The sequence below is a fragment of the Semicossyphus pulcher genome, unplaced genomic scaffold, assembly GCF_022749685.1.
Source record: "Semicossyphus pulcher isolate SPU_LCO1_2020_fin unplaced genomic scaffold, fSemPul1.0.p SCAF_26, whole genome shotgun sequence".
Classification (NCBI taxonomy): domain Eukaryota; kingdom Metazoa; phylum Chordata; class Actinopteri; order Labriformes; family Labridae; genus Semicossyphus; species Semicossyphus pulcher.
The window spans coordinates 3,637,951-3,657,319 of record NW_027211700.1 but is presented as its reverse complement, the minus strand read 5'-3'; the positions used below and the strand labels follow the sequence as shown (position 1 = coordinate 3,657,319).

Genomic DNA, 19,369 nt, shown 5'->3' with positions numbered 1-19,369 from the left:
GTACATACTTACGTACCCAGGGTTTTGCCTCTCAGGTAACACATCGCCAATGTAATAGGCTATTTCTGGCTAAAACTGCATGTGATAAATGCTTTTATTCAAAGGTAACACTAACACTTACACTTCTGAACGCAAACAGTCCTGCTGCTACAACTACTAACCAATATAAACTACTCACCAGACCTGATGGGGTCCTCATGCAAATTTTCTAATGTTTTATCTACTAAAATCTACTCATGTTTTATGTTTTTAATGTTAATAATTCATACATGAATCTGTCTTTGAGTCAAGTACCCCTGTAAACGGTATAGTAGTGATCACAATATGTCCTGTATGTAATCAACCACATTGTTTATATTACTAGACATGAACCACACTTACTGCCCCACATCAGATGACATTTGAACCCGTCTTCCTTCCCCTCCAGGCCGCACCACACTGGGTCATGGTCCCACGGACATCAGCATCCAGGGCCCCGGGGTTGCCACCCAGCACTGCTTCATAGAGAACAGGTCAGGGGTCATTACGCTGCACCCCTGTGGGAACCTCTGCGCAATCGACGGCCTGCAGGTCGCAAAGCCCGTACGCTTGTCGCAAGGTAGGAATCAGCTCACACATCTGACCCATAATGCACTCTGCTGAACTGGAGGGTTCTGTTTCTCCGTTTCTGTAACACTTAAAGTAAATCACAAAACTGCATCTTGTTTTTATGGATTTCCTCCGCTGTGGAACATTACAGGAAACCAACGATGCTTTCACGTCTGGTCATTGGTTTCCTGTAATGTTTGTTCTACAGCGGAGGAAATGGAAATCCATTTTTTTCTGTTAAACTCAGCTGTAATTCCACCTGCCCGCTCGGGTGTGTTACCTCCGTTACTGTAAAATCGCTCCATCAGCTCTCTGGTCAATGAAAACGCAGCACCAGGAGGCAGCAGGTCTGTTCAGTAAAAAGCACAGTCTGTGCTTTTAAATAGCCATCGATTGAAGAACAGCCTGAGGTTCCTGTGTTAATGAGTTAACAGAGCGAGCTCCGCCGTGCTCAGGCATGCAGGTATTGAAGTAACCAGGAGGAGGGAGGAATTGATTTTCAATCTGCTGCAGCCTGGGTGGATCTTATTGGACGTTTTACTAAAATGATCCCCAGGGGCGGTGTTTTAAAGAGGGATTGGTTTTATATAAGGCATGTAGGGAAGCAAGAGCAAGGGTTAGCAGTTACTAATAACACAAAGTAGGAAGTCACATGATTATGTAACTGAATGGATCTGTTGTGCTGCACACAAAGAAGTCAAGTGATTTGTCTCTGAAGTCAGGGAATAACCTGCAAATATTACAAACATGAAGCAAAATGTTAACTCTACATTTCCCCAACATGTGCTGCTTTTAGTGCTGTTTGACACCCTGTAATGTGTCTGTGTGGAAAATGAAACCTCGTCTACAGCATCCTCTGAACTTTTTTAAAAAGGCCCTTTTTAGTTTTTCTGTTTTAAAACCAGAACATAAAAACGAGGAGTATGAATCTTTGATTGACCTGTGTTTCGTCCTTTTCTTGTTTTTATGGTTGGGGATTAAGTTTAAAAATGTGTGATATTTCCCTCAACATATTTTTTGCCTTTATCGGAGATTGACACGAGATGTGGACGAGAAAGAGAAGGGTATAACATGCACCAAAGGGCCGTGAGGTGGAGTCAAACCGCCTGCTCTACCGTCTGAGCTAAACCGGCGCTCCTTCTGTCAACATTTTACTCACAGTAAATAAGACAGGTACCAAATGATTGGCAGACCAGGAGTCGAACCTGCGATCAGTGTGATGAAGACTGTAGCCTCTCTACACGGGGCGCCTGCTCAACTGAGCTAAACCAGCACCCCAATAAATCCCCATTTAAACCCAGAATTCTGGACCGAGGGCGCTGCACTCACAGCTAGAAGGTTCCTGGTTTGAATCCCGGTTCGGATGCAGTGGGGATTTCTGTGTGGAGTTTGCATGTTCTCTCCCGTGCACGTGTGGGTTCCCTCCAGGTACTTCCTCCCACAGTCCAAAGACATGCTCGTTAGGTTCATTGGTGACTCTAAAATTGAACGTAGGTGTGAATGTGAGAGTCTGTCTCTATGTGTCAGCCCTGTGATTGACTGGCGCCTCTCGCCCAATGACAGCTGAGATAGGCTCTAGCCCCTGACGACCCTGACACTGTAGAGACACTGTGGGTAAGTCATATCAAACCTGCTCCAGTGTCGTAACTCCAAAGCTTGGTCTGCAGGTTTGCTCTGAGTGGGTTGGATCTCTGTCTGGTTTTCAGTTTGAGCTGACAAACGTGCATCTTAATCCTGTAAAGTGCTGCTTTAGTGAATCAGAGAGGAAGTCAATCTGTTAAAACTGTTTCAGTTTAGTCACGGACATTCAAAGAAGTTTACATCAGAGGCTCAGACGAGAACAGTGACGATACTCATCATTACTCACAGCGCTCAGAGGATGTTCACTTCCCTCCCTGCTGCTGGGTAATCACACTCTGTAGTCTCATTATTGCTCATTCTCAGATAGGAGTTCACTTCATTTATACAACTGTACAAACTAAATGGACTAATGTGGTACCTTTCTTAACGCTCTCAGTCTCCTGTGTCCTGCATGGCTTTGTGATGCATGCATGTGCAGAAGAACACGTCACTGCGTCCGTCTGTCCGTCTGTCTTTTGGTATTTCAACCTGGACTCTGGCTGGGTAACCTGAGCGGGGACACAGGGCTATTTTTACTGCCCCCTCTACCCCAGACAGATCCGACTTTAGCCCCAGAGCGGGTCTCAGGTTGAAGAATTGTGTGGGGGTAAAGAAGAGTTCACTGTCAGGGTCTGTGAGGAGCTGATTTGGCTTCTTTTGGTGTTAACAGGCTGATACAGATTTAATTTTGCAGCAGGAAATGGATCAGGCGCTGTCGATTACACAACACTTTACTCACCACTCCCTGCAGTTATGTGCATTGAATGAGTAATATGTGGCAGTAAATGTTCCCCACAAGACAAGTGGACTATTGTAGGGTTCAGAGGATGCATCATACAGGAGTGAAGCTCTGAATAGACGCTAGTATGTTTGTACTCGGCACACAAACGGCCGCAGTCAGCATGTAAGTTAAAAGAAAATCAAGCAGCAACAAGTCAGCTTTGTCACAAATTGCAAAAGTGCTCAACAAGCGCTCAGAGGTAATCCTCCTGGATTTAAAATCACAAGAGCCGGTGCAGAGAATCCAGACAATGAAAGGGCGTGTAGAGACTAAGCCAGTTTGCTCAAAGTGAGATGAGCTGATGTTTTAAAGGGATAAAGGTTTGTCTGCTTGATTCGGCCTATCAGAGGGAACACAGCGAGGGAAAAGGGGCTAAATGTAAACTTCAACTGAAGGAGACATTAAGACAAGCAGGTTCCGGCTTAACATCTAAACCTATTTAAACTGTGAGAAGAGTTATAGCTCATGACAGGGTTTGTCGTTAACATTAAGAGTCTGACTTCGGTAACTTAACTGATTTATACATACAGCACGTGTGCGATGCACTCTACATAACTCAGGCCATGTTGTGTTTCACAAACTTAACTAAGTAGTTTTTGTGCCTGAACAAGCAGACCACATGAATCCTAGGGTACCTTAAAGAGACGCTAAAATGTACCTTCAAACAGAAGCTAAAAAACAATGGTTAAACCTGCACCTGATGGTACAGGTTGCCTTGAAACATAGACTAAGAGTTCCTAAAAACAGATGCTTAAAGGTACCTTAACACATATGCTAAAAGGTACGTTTAAATATCTTCTGCTGGGGTCCTTTGTACAGCTGCTTATGGGTACACTAAACAGATGCAAAAAGGAACTTTAAAGCAGACGGTAAAGGGTTAAACAGAGGGTAAAGAGCACTCAAAGACGGACACTTAAGCTACCTGAAAACAGATTATGTTTATGGGTACCTTGAGACAAGGATGAAAAAGGTTGAGTATAAAGATACTAAAGTGAAGCTACCTGATGGACCAAACAAGGCAGATGAAATGAGATGCACAGGAAGTAAAGACCATAAAAACGATAAGATTAAGTAAATAAGTCAGTGTCAATGATTTCCAAAAGAGAAACGTTTTAAGAATAGATTAAAAAAATATATAATCAAACATAAATGAGCAAATAATCTGAAGCCTTCCTCATAATATTTACTTCTTATCTTGTGCATTTTATGGCTTTTAAGTAGCCTCCTTATGTCTTCACCTTTGGTCTTTAATAAAGAGATAAATCTAGGACATGAGAGAGACACACCTTGGCACGCTCTCAGTTTAATTACAGCTTTAACCATTATTGATGTTGCCAAAACAATATAGACTGCATTCTGATCACAGTTTGACATTAACATAATCAATATCTCAAATACTATTAATCAGTTAAGATCCTCTGCTGTGGTCTCTCTCTTTGGAGACACCCCCCTCTCCCCCCTTTATCTCTCTCCCTCTCTCTTTCTCATTGCTCTGACTCAGGATCTCCACCTTCTTTCCTTCCTCCTGCTCCTCCTCCCCTCGGCTTTCTCTCCCCCCTCTCTCTCCCTCTCTCTCTGCGGGGCTGAGAGGTGACTGCCTGTCTGAGCCAGCTGTTTTCTCCCAGCAGTATGAGAGAGCGTCTTTCCTGCGTGGGGCACGGAGACAACAATGGACAACAATGACTGTAAACTCCCGCACTGGTTTGAATGAACTGGGATATACCAAGCTCCGCATCAGTCCGGTGGATGAATCCGTGTTTTAACAAGTGGACAAGCTTCCCTTTGTGAACATTTAAATATCTGCAGCATATATTAGAGTCTGTGGGGTTTTAGGATTATCATAACAAAAGCGCGTCGGGACAAAAACCCTCATAAACGCTCCTGTTGTTCCTCAATAACTCGCAGAAAGGCAGAAAAACACGTGGTTCTATTTAAAGGAGCAGAGGCGATGAAAACAACGGAGGAGGGAGAGAGGAGTTTCATTCATTGGAGTTAAAGTAAGTTGTTTTATCTTTCTTGTTTTAAGGTTTAAAGTTGCTTTTTTTGGTTGTAATTGGTGGAAGCCGGTGAAAAGTGTAATGGAAGTTACGGACTGTTTGGGGACGGAATAACTTGACCCAAGTGCTTTTTTTGGGCTAGTTTATGTGACTACACCTAGCATGTTATTAGCACTATTGCAATGACAAGTTACACATTCTTTAAATGGATTGCGTTGCCCTTTTTTGAGTTATTTTAAGTCGTACGCTAACTTGCGCCAAACACCGTCTAAAAATCTCATAAATAAAACATTAAACTTTCATATTTGTAAACTACGTATAATAGAACATAACTCTTGACTTTCCATGTATTAACATGATGTGATCAGTAATTCGGCATACATTTGCTAAACATTACTTATTACATATGTTAAGAAAATCTACTTTTGTTGTCGTCTTGCACACAATTTGACGTCCACTTAAGTCTCCCCCGGTGGGCGATGCTAACCGTGTTAGCACTTATAAAGTTATGATTTTGTTTACATAACAAGCTAATTCGAGTAATTTTTTACGCCGAATTTTCAAATTTTACTTCTGATATAATAAAGTCCTAAAAGTCACACTGAAACCAAAGCACTTTTTTGCCAAATTAAAGGGAGCTTTAAACTGGCAGTGTCTTGAGCAGGGTTTGGTCTGTCGCTCCAAACATGCAACATGAACACCTGCTCTAACGTTGCTGTCTCCAGTAGCCACTCAGTCCCCAGTCCTCTCAGTCCTAACTCCTCCATGTGAGTTCTGTTTATAGACTACAAACATATACAAGCCTGCCAGATCTGCAGATCCCCCCCATCCAGACCGGCATGACCAGACCCCCTGCTGTGTCTGTCTACTGTTACACTGCTATTCCTGGGTGCCAATGTGACCTAACCAGGGCTGGTAACTGGAATAGAATAGAGCTCATGCTTATTCACAGGCCTCTGGGTCCATCAGAAATCACCCAGAGTGGACATAACAACACCAGGACCCTTCTTCCTTTATTCCAGACCACATTACTCTAAAAGTGTGGCCACTTTTTTCTCTCCTCCACCCCACTCCTTCATCATCTGTCATCTTTGACACATTGAGTTGACCCCTTTGTAAAGAAAGGATGTGAGCAGCCCCTTTGCAAACAGTCATCAGGGCTGCTGTGGATGTGATGTGGGGGTCCCAGCGGGCCCGGAGCGACAGGTCAGACATGTGTGAGGGGCAACGGGGGAAATCTCAGCTCAGGGAGAGAGGAAGAGGCTGGCAGCAGCTGGTGTGCATACGCCGGCTCTGTGTGTGTGTTGTTGTTGACACAGTCTTTGACTGAACATCCTCTGACTACACCGAGGTCAAGGCAGGGTGTCTAAATGAGACGCTAGTTGAATAATACAGATGTACCAGTGCTGTGTTCACACTGCCGGCCTTTATGCTCAAACTGCCTCCGTGTCTGATTCATTCCTACTTCTCTCTGTCTGTTATAGTTTTGTAACCTTTAGTTTTTCTGAATGAATCTTTCTCCTAAGAAATACATTTCATCAAAGTAAAACAATGCAAGATGACCTTATTTTCCCGGCAGTGCAGAAACATTCAGGTCGAGGATGCTCTGGTTTCTCCCCAGATACCTAAACTCAGGATTTCTGCTGACACACAGACCTACTTAAATATCAACGCTCTCTTTTCCAAATGCTTTTTCCCTACTGCGTGGGACTCATGGGGACATTTTTATGTCTGTTACAATTACAGCAAAGATGTCTGAGGCACTAAAGACTCAGATTTGAAGCCTGCTGTGGCTGAGAGTGGAAACTTTAGATTTTAAAGAGTGAATGACGATTTAACATTTCTGTTTTTTAAAAATAACTTCATAACGTGTTTATGCACACCTGGGGCAAAGAAAAGCTGATTAAAGATGGATTCTTTGATATTCAGAGCTATGATTCAGTCATGTTGTCTTAAAGTGAAATGTCCAGCTGAACCTTACTTAAACTTCTTCTTCACCACTATGGTTTTTAAAACATACACGTTGTCATACAGAAGCACAAAGGAAATAAATTAAAGCTCATACAGAATGGTCTAAGGCTTATATTGGAAGTTAACCTGCATCATTTAATGTGGACAGATGATACTTTTAGAAGATTTCACACCAGTACCTTCCGTCGTATTTCTTTAATGCATCTTTAAATCAGCTGTAACATAAATAATTATGAGCCTTAATGTTCGATTTTGCTCCACATATCCAAAACGTTGCCTCAGTTATGGCTGAAAAGGAACGTTAGATGTTATCGTCTGTGTTCACCCAACTCCAGCCCCCCGCGACCCCGAACAGGTTAAGCGGTGTAGATAATGGATGGATAGTTTATAATGTTTGTGAGGAAATGTGAGGGCAGAAAGACAGGAGGATGATAATGGCAATAAAGGACTGCTGTATTTACCCTCCGCCATTTTCTTTTGATTATAATAAATCTGAGTGTGGAGTTTACGCTAGGTAAAGTCCCACAGTGCAATTCTTCCTATTGATCTGCACCTGCACATGATGAAAACAAAGGCTTCTCAGTGTGTCTGAAATGTCCGTTTTAAAACACCAGAATGACCCTTTAAAGGAGAGAGGGAGGAAAGTGACACACTTCATGCACAGCAACAAGAACACACTTGTAACTGAGCGGATTGGTTTCATATATAAAGGGTTCCATGTGTCGATCACACTGTTTCATATTGATCCATCCTCCGGCCTGCAGCCATCTGCCTCTGGGAGCATGTTTAACAGCAGGAGACCGGCTTCAGTTGTTCTGACAAAAGGAGGACAGGGAGGGAGGAGGACAGGGAAGGAGGAGGAGGAGGGGGAGGGAACATCTGTTCAGACAAGCAGTGACCAGCCTCTGACACGTTACTGTGATGAGCACCCACCGGACTCCGGACACTGAGGCTGGTCTGAGGAAGGTGATGCTGCGAGGATGTGATTATGACGAGGTGTTTTAAAGGGACAGTCAGTGTCCTCGTTAGGAGAGGCACCACTCACACTGTGAAAACAGCTGCACAATGTCTCTAGTAGCTCTGGAGGAAGCTTATTTAAAGACCAGTTGCTTCATGGGAAAAGTAGGAATCAATCAATCAATCAATCAATCAATCATGTTGTTTGTGTTCATGGACGCCTTTTCTTTTTGTCTTTTCTAGCTTTAGTTTCCAGCCAGTCTCTCCGCCAGAGACTCTGTCTCGTTCACACAGGCTTTCTGCTGCACGTGTCTTATATTTAACAAGTCAACATCTTATTTTAGCCTTTTTCCTAAACTCAAAAAAGATTTCAGTTTTGTTTTCTTTGGCGGCACCTTTTGTGATAAACGGTAATTGTGCGAGCGCACTTCCCAGATATCCAGACAGTGCTGCATGTGTGACGTCCATGGTTGGCTCCGGTTGTAACTCTTGATTTTCCTGGCTGACGGTCGCTTTCCTTTTCAGACTGTTTGCTTCATCTGAGCGTCGAGTTTGTTTCTATTTCTTTGGATTTTCACTTCTTGTTGAAGTTGTATCTGTAGTCATCCATCTTTTCTTTGTTTGTTCAGCCATAGTAGATTACTGTTTACTCGCAACACTTGCAGAGAGCGGAGAAGCAGCCGCTTAGCTCCGCCTACCCTCTCTGGCAGACCAACCACTGCTGGCTGATGGAGACGCGTCACTAACTGGTGACGGTTGGGATTTTTTTTCCATGAAAGTCGCCACAGACACCCAGTCTGTAATACTGCAAATGCAAAGGCTTTCATCAGTGGGCCATAGGCTCAATCTTTGAGATTACCTCTTTAAGTAGTCTTGGTGGTGTTGTGTTTAGGCACCAAACTACTTGGTTAAGTGTGGGATAAAAGAGTGCTTTTTGGTTAAAATGACACACAGCAAGAAGGAAGTTAAATAACAAACGTCCTGCGCTGGTTTGACCCATGCTTAACTTACCCACGCTTAACTAACCCACGCTTAACTAAGCCACTGAACTTTCTTTATACTACTTCCTAAAGGTTTCATTCACAAAATGTTCTCTAAGGGAAATATGTGTCCATGTACTTTATATTATATGTGTAAATTCAATGTTTATTTTGCAAACTCCAGTAAGAGCAGCATGTAAAAGAAGACATATTTAGCACCAATTCAAGATGCACTATGCAAATGTAGTTTTTATAATCAGTTTGTAATCAAAGGGCACAACCTGTTTCCTGGACCCCTGTAATTATGACAAAGACCCACACTGGTGTTGAATACAGTGAACATCGTCTCAGAAGCTCGCTCTGCCCAGGAGCAACCGCGGCCTCCATCATATCTTCCATCGTGGCGTCTCGCTGACGTCAGACGGCTTTGAACAGACGATCACTTCTTCCAAAGAATTCGCTCCAACCTTTCATTTGTTCAGACGGTTCTTCCCACATGACGGGAGTGCGGGGTCTGACCTCTCCTCTCCTCCTCCTCGTATCTTCCTCTGGTATGTGTGTCTGCGTTTGACGGCCTGCAGAAAAGGCGGTCGTTGATTAACTGGAGGGTTTGACTCTCTGGCCTTTCCTGGGGCTGTAAAACATCGTGTTTCCATAGCAACAGTCAGCCATAGTTTTGGGCATCCCTTTGTCTGCAGCTTTAGTGACGTCCCATGCTGCTGGTTTAGAGGTGACGCCTTTGTTTGCAGTAAAATCACAGAAGCTTCCTCCTCATGGTGAGGTAACAGTTAGGCAGCGAGTGCAGAGCTGGCGAGGAGAATGTGTTTACCCTGACAGGATGAGTGAATCCAAGTGTATCAAAGCTTCATAAATTGGTAGCTTCAGGGTGTTACAGTGAGTCTCACAGTCAGGACTTATGGAGGCAGATAAACTCAGCGGTGTGGTGCTCTCATCGGGGTATCAAGTGGAAGCTTTAAAACACCAAACGGCATCTTTTCTCTGAGCTTTTGTAGACGAGCGAACTGGACTGGATGCTGTACATATCTTCAGGCATACATGATAAGCTCTAGATGTTTCACGGCTGGGATTTTAAGCCACTTTAAAGTTTAACTATGTAACTTTTAAAGGAAGAAACAGCGTCTTCTTCCTCTTTCAAATAAAAAGTCCAATTCAGGACAAAGACTGAACCCTTTCTCTTTTAAACGCACACAGAGGGTTCGCTGCTGCAGCTGAACGTGGTCTGATATGAGCAGTCGTCTGTTGTGGCTCATGTTAGGAAACCTGTTCTGACACAGAAAAGTCAGCTGGCTCACTTCATGATTCTCCTCTTGCTTATTGCTTCCTGTGTGTCACGCCGACCTCATCGGCAAGTGACGCACGAAAATGTTTGAATATGACGAGAAACTGAGCGTGCAATCATCTCGTAACTGACAGACAGTGAAGATGGAGCCTGAAAAACACACGTGTCTGTTTGGGGTTATTTTGTTCTGACCAATCAGATGTGACGAACATAGTCGTTGCAATTTTCACTTGAAGTTAGCAGTAGCGGTTGCTAGCAGCATTTGAATGAACATGAATGTGAATTTGTTGTGTTTATTGAAGATTACTTTGTAACAACACTTTAACCCCTTTCCCACCAAAACAAGCGCATTGACACTTGTTTTTCAGATCCAAGAAGACCCACTTATAGATGCCGATTGTCTCTTTTCCCATTGCCAGTGAAGTATACACTTGTAGGTCTCTTTTCTGCTGCGTCACCGTCTGATGTCACAAACGCTCCGGAGACAGGGTTAGTAACCAGTGAAGGTGTTATGGTGGTTAGGTCTTTATTGTATCTATTACTCATTCAGTTTGTTTATCAAACTTGACGGCAACAAATTTGGAACGATGTTCGAGCGCTGCTCGGACGGAGACGGGACGAATTTGTACCCGAGATGACGAGGAGTCGCAGAAGTTACCGACAGAGCATAGCATCGCGCCAGAAAGGGGGCGGAGATTAGCGTGTCGACACGGGTTTCCCATCAGTGGCGATCGGAGCCGAGCGATAATTACCCGGGTCTACTGCAGAGTCATGTGACCCGGGTCTGAATGCAGATTGTAACCTTTCCTAGAGAGCAAAAAGCCGGGTGTTAGCGGGGAAAGGGGCTATAGCAGTTAGTGTAAATCAATGTTTTGCTTTATTTCTGTAACCCAGCTGTCAACAACCTCTACTGTACAGTTTAACTGCTTAGATCTCGTCCATGTTTGGTGCGATCCAGTATTTCGTCCACTATTCTTCCGTCTCTGCCGCTGAAGATGATGTCCTCAGTCTTAAGCTCACCTGTAAAGCTCTGATTACCTGTGTTGTTTTGCAACCAGAGAAACCAGACGTCACTGAGGGCAGCACCAAACCTGTCTGCTCAACCAAACAGAGACACGCTTTGGATTGGAACCAGGCTGAAGATGATCTCTGCTGGCAGCTTTTTGCTCTTTACGAGGAGGAAATAACAAAAAGCAAGTTTGTGCTCGAACTAAAGACAGCTCGTGGCTCTCCACAGCCCTCCCTATCTGGTGGATTTTTCCTGGAAGATCTCCTCGGGTGCTCAGAAATCTTGATGCAGCTCATGTTTGTGGTTAGTTTGGAGAAAGGATTAGAGAGTTGGCATGGCTGGTTGTAACTTTTATACTTGAACAGAAGGAGAAAAGAGAGCCACCAAGCGAAACGTACTCCAAAAACCGTATAAAAAAGACCCTTAAATAATGCCTCGATAGAAATACTGCCTGTATTTTATGCTCTGGCCGTCCTGCGAACACGCGTGCAGGAGATGAAACATGTTTCACAGCGTCTGACGGGCCGGACGGTGCAGAGAGGATAACATGAGACAGCAGCCATGATGCGCTCCTCCACTGTCACTAACATGTATTTATGTAACAGCATTTCTTCATCACCTCCTGAGAAGTGTGACAAACTCTCTGACTGAGCATGATCTCGCTCTGTGAGTACGTGAAGCTCTCGCTCCGACCACCTCTGCCTCGTCTGATCTAATCTTCTGGGAAATGTACTGCAGGCTAAGCCGACACTCTGGAAAGATTTCATGTGGTCGGAGGGAAAAACACAGAGATGTTATTAGAGAAATGATGGCAGATTTCAGAGACGTTGAACACACTGCTAAGCGCTTCTCCTTTTAATGCCACAGCACCCCTGAGGGCAGATTTGGCCTTAACGCTGTTTGGCCTGAGTGCTCCCCGAGGAACAGTCGCTCTGCTTCACGCACGTCCCTCCTGTCGGCTGCTGTTAAATAAAGAGTCTTAATAGATGTTCCTGATTTCAATTTATCACCTTTACGTTATTTTTATTATAGACGTATGTGACACAGGGTTACAGAGAATCTCCTTATTATGAGGAAAGTTTATCTCGTGAATAATTTCATGTATTAAATCTAGAATGACGGTAAAAGCAGCTGCTCAGTGGACCTCGTCCTACGCAGAGCGATGAGACGCTTATGTTCAGACCAGATTCACACATTAACAGCAGTTTTAGAGTCGCACAGCAGCTAAAATGACTGTTTAAGTGCATCACAGTCGCCTACACGACACAGCACAGCTGCATTCAAGTCCAGCACTCGTTACCGTCGGCAACCGAGGTCTCTTACCACTCGTTGATGCTTACTGGGAGGCTTTGCAGTTTAAATGCGTCCAAATAAATTGATCGGACTGATTTAATGAGGGGAACAAATTAGGATGTTTACTTTTTTCCACTGTGACCAAATTTGAGTTCACATTCACATTTTGTAGCTGGAATCAGAAAATGTTTGTTTTTCGAACATAAAAAAAGACAATTTATTAAAGAAATGGTTGCCAAATTATTTCCTGTCAATCAACTAATTGATTTATTAATAAACTGTGCAGCTTTACATCACTGAAAATTGAATCTCATTAGGTTTTGGGACCAAGAAATCACTGACATTTTACAGACTAAAAAATAATTGATTATTGAAAAAGATGAAAAGAATAATTAAATTGATCAAAGTTAAATATTTTTCTCCTGAAAGTTTCAGGAACTATTTAACCAAAGTGTAACAAATACAAGCAGCTTATTTTCTCCACTTACTTGACATTAAACGTTGTGTACCGATTGTGTATGCTGTGCAAAAATGGGTATAACTTGATAATGCAGCTTTAAGGATAAAATGTTGCTGACTTGCTCTGTATAGATTTTCTCCTTGGTTCAGTCCCTGTTTGCATCACGGTGTGCGCGCTTTAATCCACTTACTGCACTGTTGTTACACAGTGGGGTTGTTGTGTCCTTGTGGGGAGAGAGAGATGATCTTTGTGTGTCCTTGAAGTCGTGCCGTCCGGGAAGCTGTGCGCAGATAAAAGTGTTGGTAACACAACATGAGTGATGGGCCGGGACTTCTTTAACGAAGCACATTCACAGGATATCTTTGGGTTTACATTTTATCCTTTCTGGGTTAAACTGGAGCTTCTGTGGAGGCTGAGAGCCGCTGCTCCTTGTCTGAGTGCACTCTGTGTGATGAAGGCGGTGATTAGCCCGCTCGTTCCTGCAGTGCTGAGGGGAAACTGTTCTCACACACGCAGCGGTCAGAGGATCAATCTACCTGATTAACTGGGGGGATTTCACAGCACACACACGCACACACCCCTCCACTCTTTGTCCTCTCTCTGAAGCCAATCTCTCGCTCTAACACTGCCCGTCCCTTCCTGCATGGCGTCATTGTAATTACAAAAATGGCAGCGTGTCATATTTTCCTGTAGGAACGTGGAGCCGCTGATTGATCTCAGAGTTGCTCCAGCGGCGGGTTTTTGCTGAGCTCAGCCTCGGAGGAAAATAATCCTGAACCGCTGCTTCTTGGAGGAATCCTGGCATTCTTCTCCCGGGTCAGAGGGTTCTTCTGAAGGAGGGAGGACAGAGAAGGAGAAGAGGAGATAGTGGTGTGATTTAATGAGAAAAGCCAGCCGGGTTCTGCCAGATGTGGAGCTGATTATTCAGGCGGCAGCAGCAGCTCTGATCCAAAGCAGCGCTAATGAGCTGTTTCTGATTGATTGAATTCAGTGAAATGTGATGCATTTCAGTGCTCTAATGTTTACAGCTTTAAAGTCATTAATCAATTAGACGACCAAATTAATTCATTGCCTATTTTGTTATTGGATCAGTGGTTTATAGTTATTTTTTTAAGCAAAAATATAAAAAAAATCATTTTTCCAGCCTCTTAATGCGACGATTTGCTGCTTTTTTGAGTCGTTTTTGATGGTAAATAAAGAGTCTTTGGGTTTTTTAGCACTCAACACAATTTTCATTGCAAGTCTTCAAATACAGCAGCTTACTGAGTGTCCCTAAGCTTCAGAATAAGAGGCTGTAGGTTCTACGAGAGCTGTTTCTGGATGTTGATTTGATGTGGCGTTGAAGTCAGGTGAAAGTCTGCTTAGTGTGGTGTTCAGGGGCGATGGATGGGTCAAAAACATCCAGGACTTTTATTTTGACGCTTAACTTCTTTTTATTAAATTGAGATGTTTTAGTTATTTTGTGTTTGTTAGTTCGGTAAAGTCAATCATTAAAGTAAACCAGGTGTCAGTCATTTTTGTACCTAAAACTCATGAACGAAAAGTGTTTCTTAACGAGCTTTATTTGAAAGTCTAACGAGAAGCTGCAAATTTATTATCGCAAACTTGGTCACATTATTTTGAAAGTCTGCATATTTGTTAACGCTTGTGCCAAACTGCCGCTGGAGAGGTACCTACATCTTAATATGCTGAAGTGTTTAGAAGCTTTTATTAAACATTTTATTAAAGAATGAATCATACAAATAACAGCAGATTTAAGAATAGTGTAAATAATCTAGAAAACTTCCGTCAGCTCTGTCAGTAAAGTGCAGCGACTCCCTCACACAGTAAAGACCTGTAAATAGTTTCCTAATGAAGCACATGAAGTCTGTTTGCTAATAAAAGAGGATTTTAACACATTAAGTTGAGCCGTGCTGTTTGTTAGTGTCTGTAGGGGCGTTTAAAGTCCTAGTAAAGTGTATTTTTAGACCTCTTTGGGGCAATCCAACAACTTCACACTTCATTCATTCGTTTGCTCGTCAATACTCGGCTTGTGACAGCATCTTATTCAGCTCAGGAGGATCTTTATATAGTCCTGTTGGAAACTTTGTACAGCTGTAACTAAGGATTATTGTTATCGTTAATTAATCTGTTGATTATCTTCTCAATTAACTGACGTGTTCCTGAAGGCCATCATGACCTGAAATGTTATTTTCCACAACTCAAAGATATTTAATCTACTGTCATTAAGGAAGGAAAGATATTCACATTTCATTTATTACATGGAAAAATGACCCAAACTGATCAATAAGTTATCAAAATAGTTGATTCAATAATAAATCAATACGCACAGCTTGACACCTTGCATCAACACTTTAAATGTGGGATTTGAATCAGACATGGGATGACATATTTAGGATGCAGCAAGGATTAAATAAACTTTGCCGTTGCATTGCATCATGGGTAATGTAGGATCCTGCATTATTATTTAGTGCTCGCCCCGTTCTAGCAGCTGATCAGGATATTTTCACCTGTACTGATTCATCTTTGTTACATCTGTGTCTGTCCGACTCCCCAGACTAGAACTAGTAGTGCCCCTTTAACGATGGACAACACATAAAGCAGAACTATCACAGAGAGAAATTCAGTCTTCATAAAATCTGTCACTGTTTTCTTCGCTGGAATTTGCCTCCTCGTTCTCCGTGTGGTAACTATCAGATAGAAAACAGACTTCTCTCTAAACGCTAACAGAAACGAGACTTTGAAGTATGTTGCAGACTCTTTCACTGTTATTGAGAAATAGTCGAACGCTCAAGCTCATAAAGTGCTGAAAATAAATGTTTTATTTCATGGGGACTTTAATGCAGCGTGATGGATGTCTGGAATAACGCAGTCAAGATGTCTGCTGTTGTGTCAGAGCTGGAATGTTCCGCAGACACCAGGAGGCAAAGACATTGCACGACCAAGACGAGACATCAATTCTCATGTTGGGAATGTGTTGTAGTGTGTATACATTTTACTTCTTATTGTGAGCTCAGAAAAACGCTTTTACTAATTATTTTTTCCATTTCAACCCTCATGAGCAGATGGCCAAAAACTTTAAAGCCACAATATTTAATTTAAGAGTGGATCAAGTGACTGTGAGGGCGTGTGTAACTTGATGAACAAAGGTAGAGCCTAGCTTGTGTACATGGTGAAGCATTTAGCAGCTAACAAGCCAGTTACCCCCCCCACAGTCCAGCAAACTTAAAACACAACCTCTCTTGTTTTGCTCGTGTCTGCAGCCTGAGTAAAAGAGCGGTTGTTTGCTAACACGTTAGCCATAGAAGCATTACATGTTGGTTGTCAGCTCGTGTTGCTTACCCCACGTGGCGGAATAATCAATTACCAGATGGTTTGTTTGTGTTATTTCGTTTCACAAACGTTGTGTTGCTTCCAAACTAACTCGTTTTTTAGAGGGGGGTATTATTCTAATTTCAAGCTTCATATTTCAGTCTGTGATACCTGCGGAGTAGCTTAGCATAATTTACAATTAAAAAAACTCATTCTTCTCACACAGCTTCTGCCTGAAACGACTCAGTCAGCTCTGTCCCTTTAAGAAACCCCGCCCCTACAAGCCCACTTTCTTCTGATTGGCCAGCTCTCTGAAGCCTGCTGAGGCTGCACTTTGTGACGTCATAAAGTGCAGCGTGTAGAAAAAAACTGTGTGAAACCGGCCGTTCACAGCAGCCTGCGGACTGAGCTGAGAAGCCTGGGGATTACTCCGACATATTTTTACCTACAGATCTGAAACTTCACCCACGTTTAGTCTGGACATCCAACATTGTAACATTATATACATGTCTTAAAATGTGAAACAGCACAACACCCCCTCTTTAAGCAATAACACAAACATACTAACTGATTGAGGCAGAAGTACACCAGCACCTCCTGCGTTCTGGGAAGTAAAATTACCTTTTTGTCAGTGGAGTCTGGTGGCTTTAAAGAGAGCGATGTAACGGCTGTAAGGGTCTTACCTCCACAAAAAGGTCTATATACGTAAGTATTTGCCAACAGGGATAATGTTGTAGCCATTACAGCCTGTTTCTTGGCTGCATGGCGAAAATCCAAAATAAATTGTACCTATCATTTAGAACCAGAAACACGTAAAAGAATAAGGCTTAGGTTAAAGAATACTACAACTCCCATTAAATGCTGCTTTAACTCAAGGTGAAAAAACACTCAATGTCTTACTTTCTCATCTTACTGATGAAGACGAAAGAAGCTCTTTGCTCTCAGTAGATCTATGAACCCTCAGGGACAAAAACTGTCAGTTCAAGCATTAAAACACCGAACAGAAACATTCGTCCTTCATTTACCCCAAACTAGGTCGCTTGCTCTCCTCAGTGAAACCCTGGTTCTCATCAAGCTGCAGATTTTGAAACTTTATTTCTAAACATGAAAGAGACCACCCTCTCTGCTGTGGGGAAAGTGATCACCAGGGAGCTCAACCTCCAGCACCCCGGGGTTCACCCTCCCTGCCCCCGCAGCCGATCAGCTCCTGTGATGACTGATTACTGTACAGAGTGTGACCCTTTACAGACGAGGCCTCACAAGTGAAACCAGAGTTCACCCAGACCACCCGGGTAGAGCTGGTGGGCTTTAAAGGTTAAAGGAAAGAATGTGTGTTGGAGTTTTGTTGTACAATCACTAGAAGGTGTGGGAATCACCAGAGACCCGACGATACGATATTATCACGATACTTCAGTTGTCATGAAGATGAAGTCATTAAAGAGCTGAGCAACATTCAGACACGCCGGAAAATCAGACTCATCCCAAACATCTTAAAGCCCCTCCAGTCTAAATAAAGCTCTCAGTGCTTTGAGGTGTGGTTAATTTCTCTGCAGGGTTAAAGGTTCAGCATCTCTCTGCTCTCATGACTCGCCCACGCCCGGCTGGTCTGATGAGGACGGTTTGTGTGCAGCAGATCTGTTCAGTGCTGGAGATAAGGTGGGAAAAACCCCCGTTGTTAGGGTGGAGACGAAACAGGCGCTGTTCCCATAAACCAAAGACAGTTGAGATAAGATGTGTGGAGCTCCTGTCTGTTCTTTATAGAGCTTCTTTGTTTGTGATCGTTAAGTCAGAAACTCTAGTCCACAATATCCTTCTTACTTTGCAGTTTAGAGTTTGATGTACATGTATGTATGTGTTTCAACCCCAAGTGAAATACTGTCACCTAAGTTTCTGTTAAGTTTCCTGATATTGGGTTGGAATTGGGCGTAGCTGAACTCATTTATTGTTAAATTTGTTTACACCCAGCGTTAGCTTAGTGCGTGACAGATTATTAACAGCGGTGGCTGATTATTGATGCCCACAGGTGTTGATTGTTGAACATGGTTGTCTAAGAGTATCACCAGAAGGAGTTGAGTTTGACACAAGCTAATCTCTGTAGGCAGGGACTTGGATTTCAGGGATGGCAAGTCTTCTGGTTTCCATTTGTACTGAGACTCAGCACAGACAGATGAACGGGTGCTCTTCCGGGGGATTTAATGAACCAAGAAATGACGGAGTTTGTTTTGCAAATTTCACTTCACTTTGATCTGAACACTCGTCGCTTCTCGAGCTGCTGACTGGACTGTAAACAATGCAGCGTGCGGGAAAGGAAGTCATGGCTGGAAGTCGTTTATCGCTAACAGCTAACAGCTAACAGCTAACAGCTAACAACTGGCTGAACCAGACACGCCCGACATACATACACAGTGAATCATTTAGCATTGCATCTATAACCTTTATAACTAATTGAGGCATCTCAACTAACGTAGCATGTGTATGCTAACTGCTAACTATCATTTGGATACCATTCAGTGATCGAGTGAATTTTCAGATGGCTTCTGTTTCCTTCAATCAAAACTTAATTGGCCACGCCCACAAAGTCTTGAGAAACGGTCTTAACTGCAAAATAAGTTGCTTTTATAGTTTTGAAGGTTTATTTTCACTCAGATTTTTTGGATGCTTAAAATGAGACACTGAACTTTGATATCATGTTTGCTTTTTTACTATTTCATGCTAAATTTCCAGAGGCTTTAAACTGAAGTGCCTCTGCAAACCTCTTTTCATACATCAGACATATCCACTTTATTGACTGTGCTCCGAGTGCATCCATTAAATCACCTTTCATTCCTGTAAGTGGAAGTGAAACACAGCAGTTTCTCCATGTCAACCCTGTGTTGGTGCTCTGTGATGAAAACGAAAAGATTTACGATCCTCCCCACCGCCTCCTGACTCAATATGATACACGGCCTGTTTAGAGCATCTCCATGTTATACTCGGATAAATCCTCCGTGTCTCGCAGGACCATAAATCTACTCTTATTTTGTCAAGATGTAACGACAAAGTGTGTCGGGAGGATCCATCATGATAAGTAGCAGCGTGGGGTTGTAGTCGCCGAATTGATG

General features: G+C 43.0%; 1 protein-coding gene across 6 annotated transcripts in view; it reads left to right on the top strand.

Annotated features, from left to right (window-relative positions):
- The window catches only part of phldb1b (pleckstrin homology-like domain, family B, member 1b), a 132,510-nt gene that overhangs the window by 42,911 nt on the left and 70,230 nt on the right, over positions 1-19,369 (top strand). For 5 of the 6 annotated variants that reach the window (XM_069676682.1, XM_069676685.1, XM_069676683.1 and 2 more), the window contains exon 4: positions 428-598. In XM_069676682.1, coding sequence (XP_069532783.1) covers positions 428-598 — 171 coding nt within the window. Of the gene's footprint in view, positions 1-427; positions 599-4,954; positions 4,987-19,369 lie in introns of those variants that run through there. The other variant, XM_069676686.1, reaches the window with a different exon arrangement.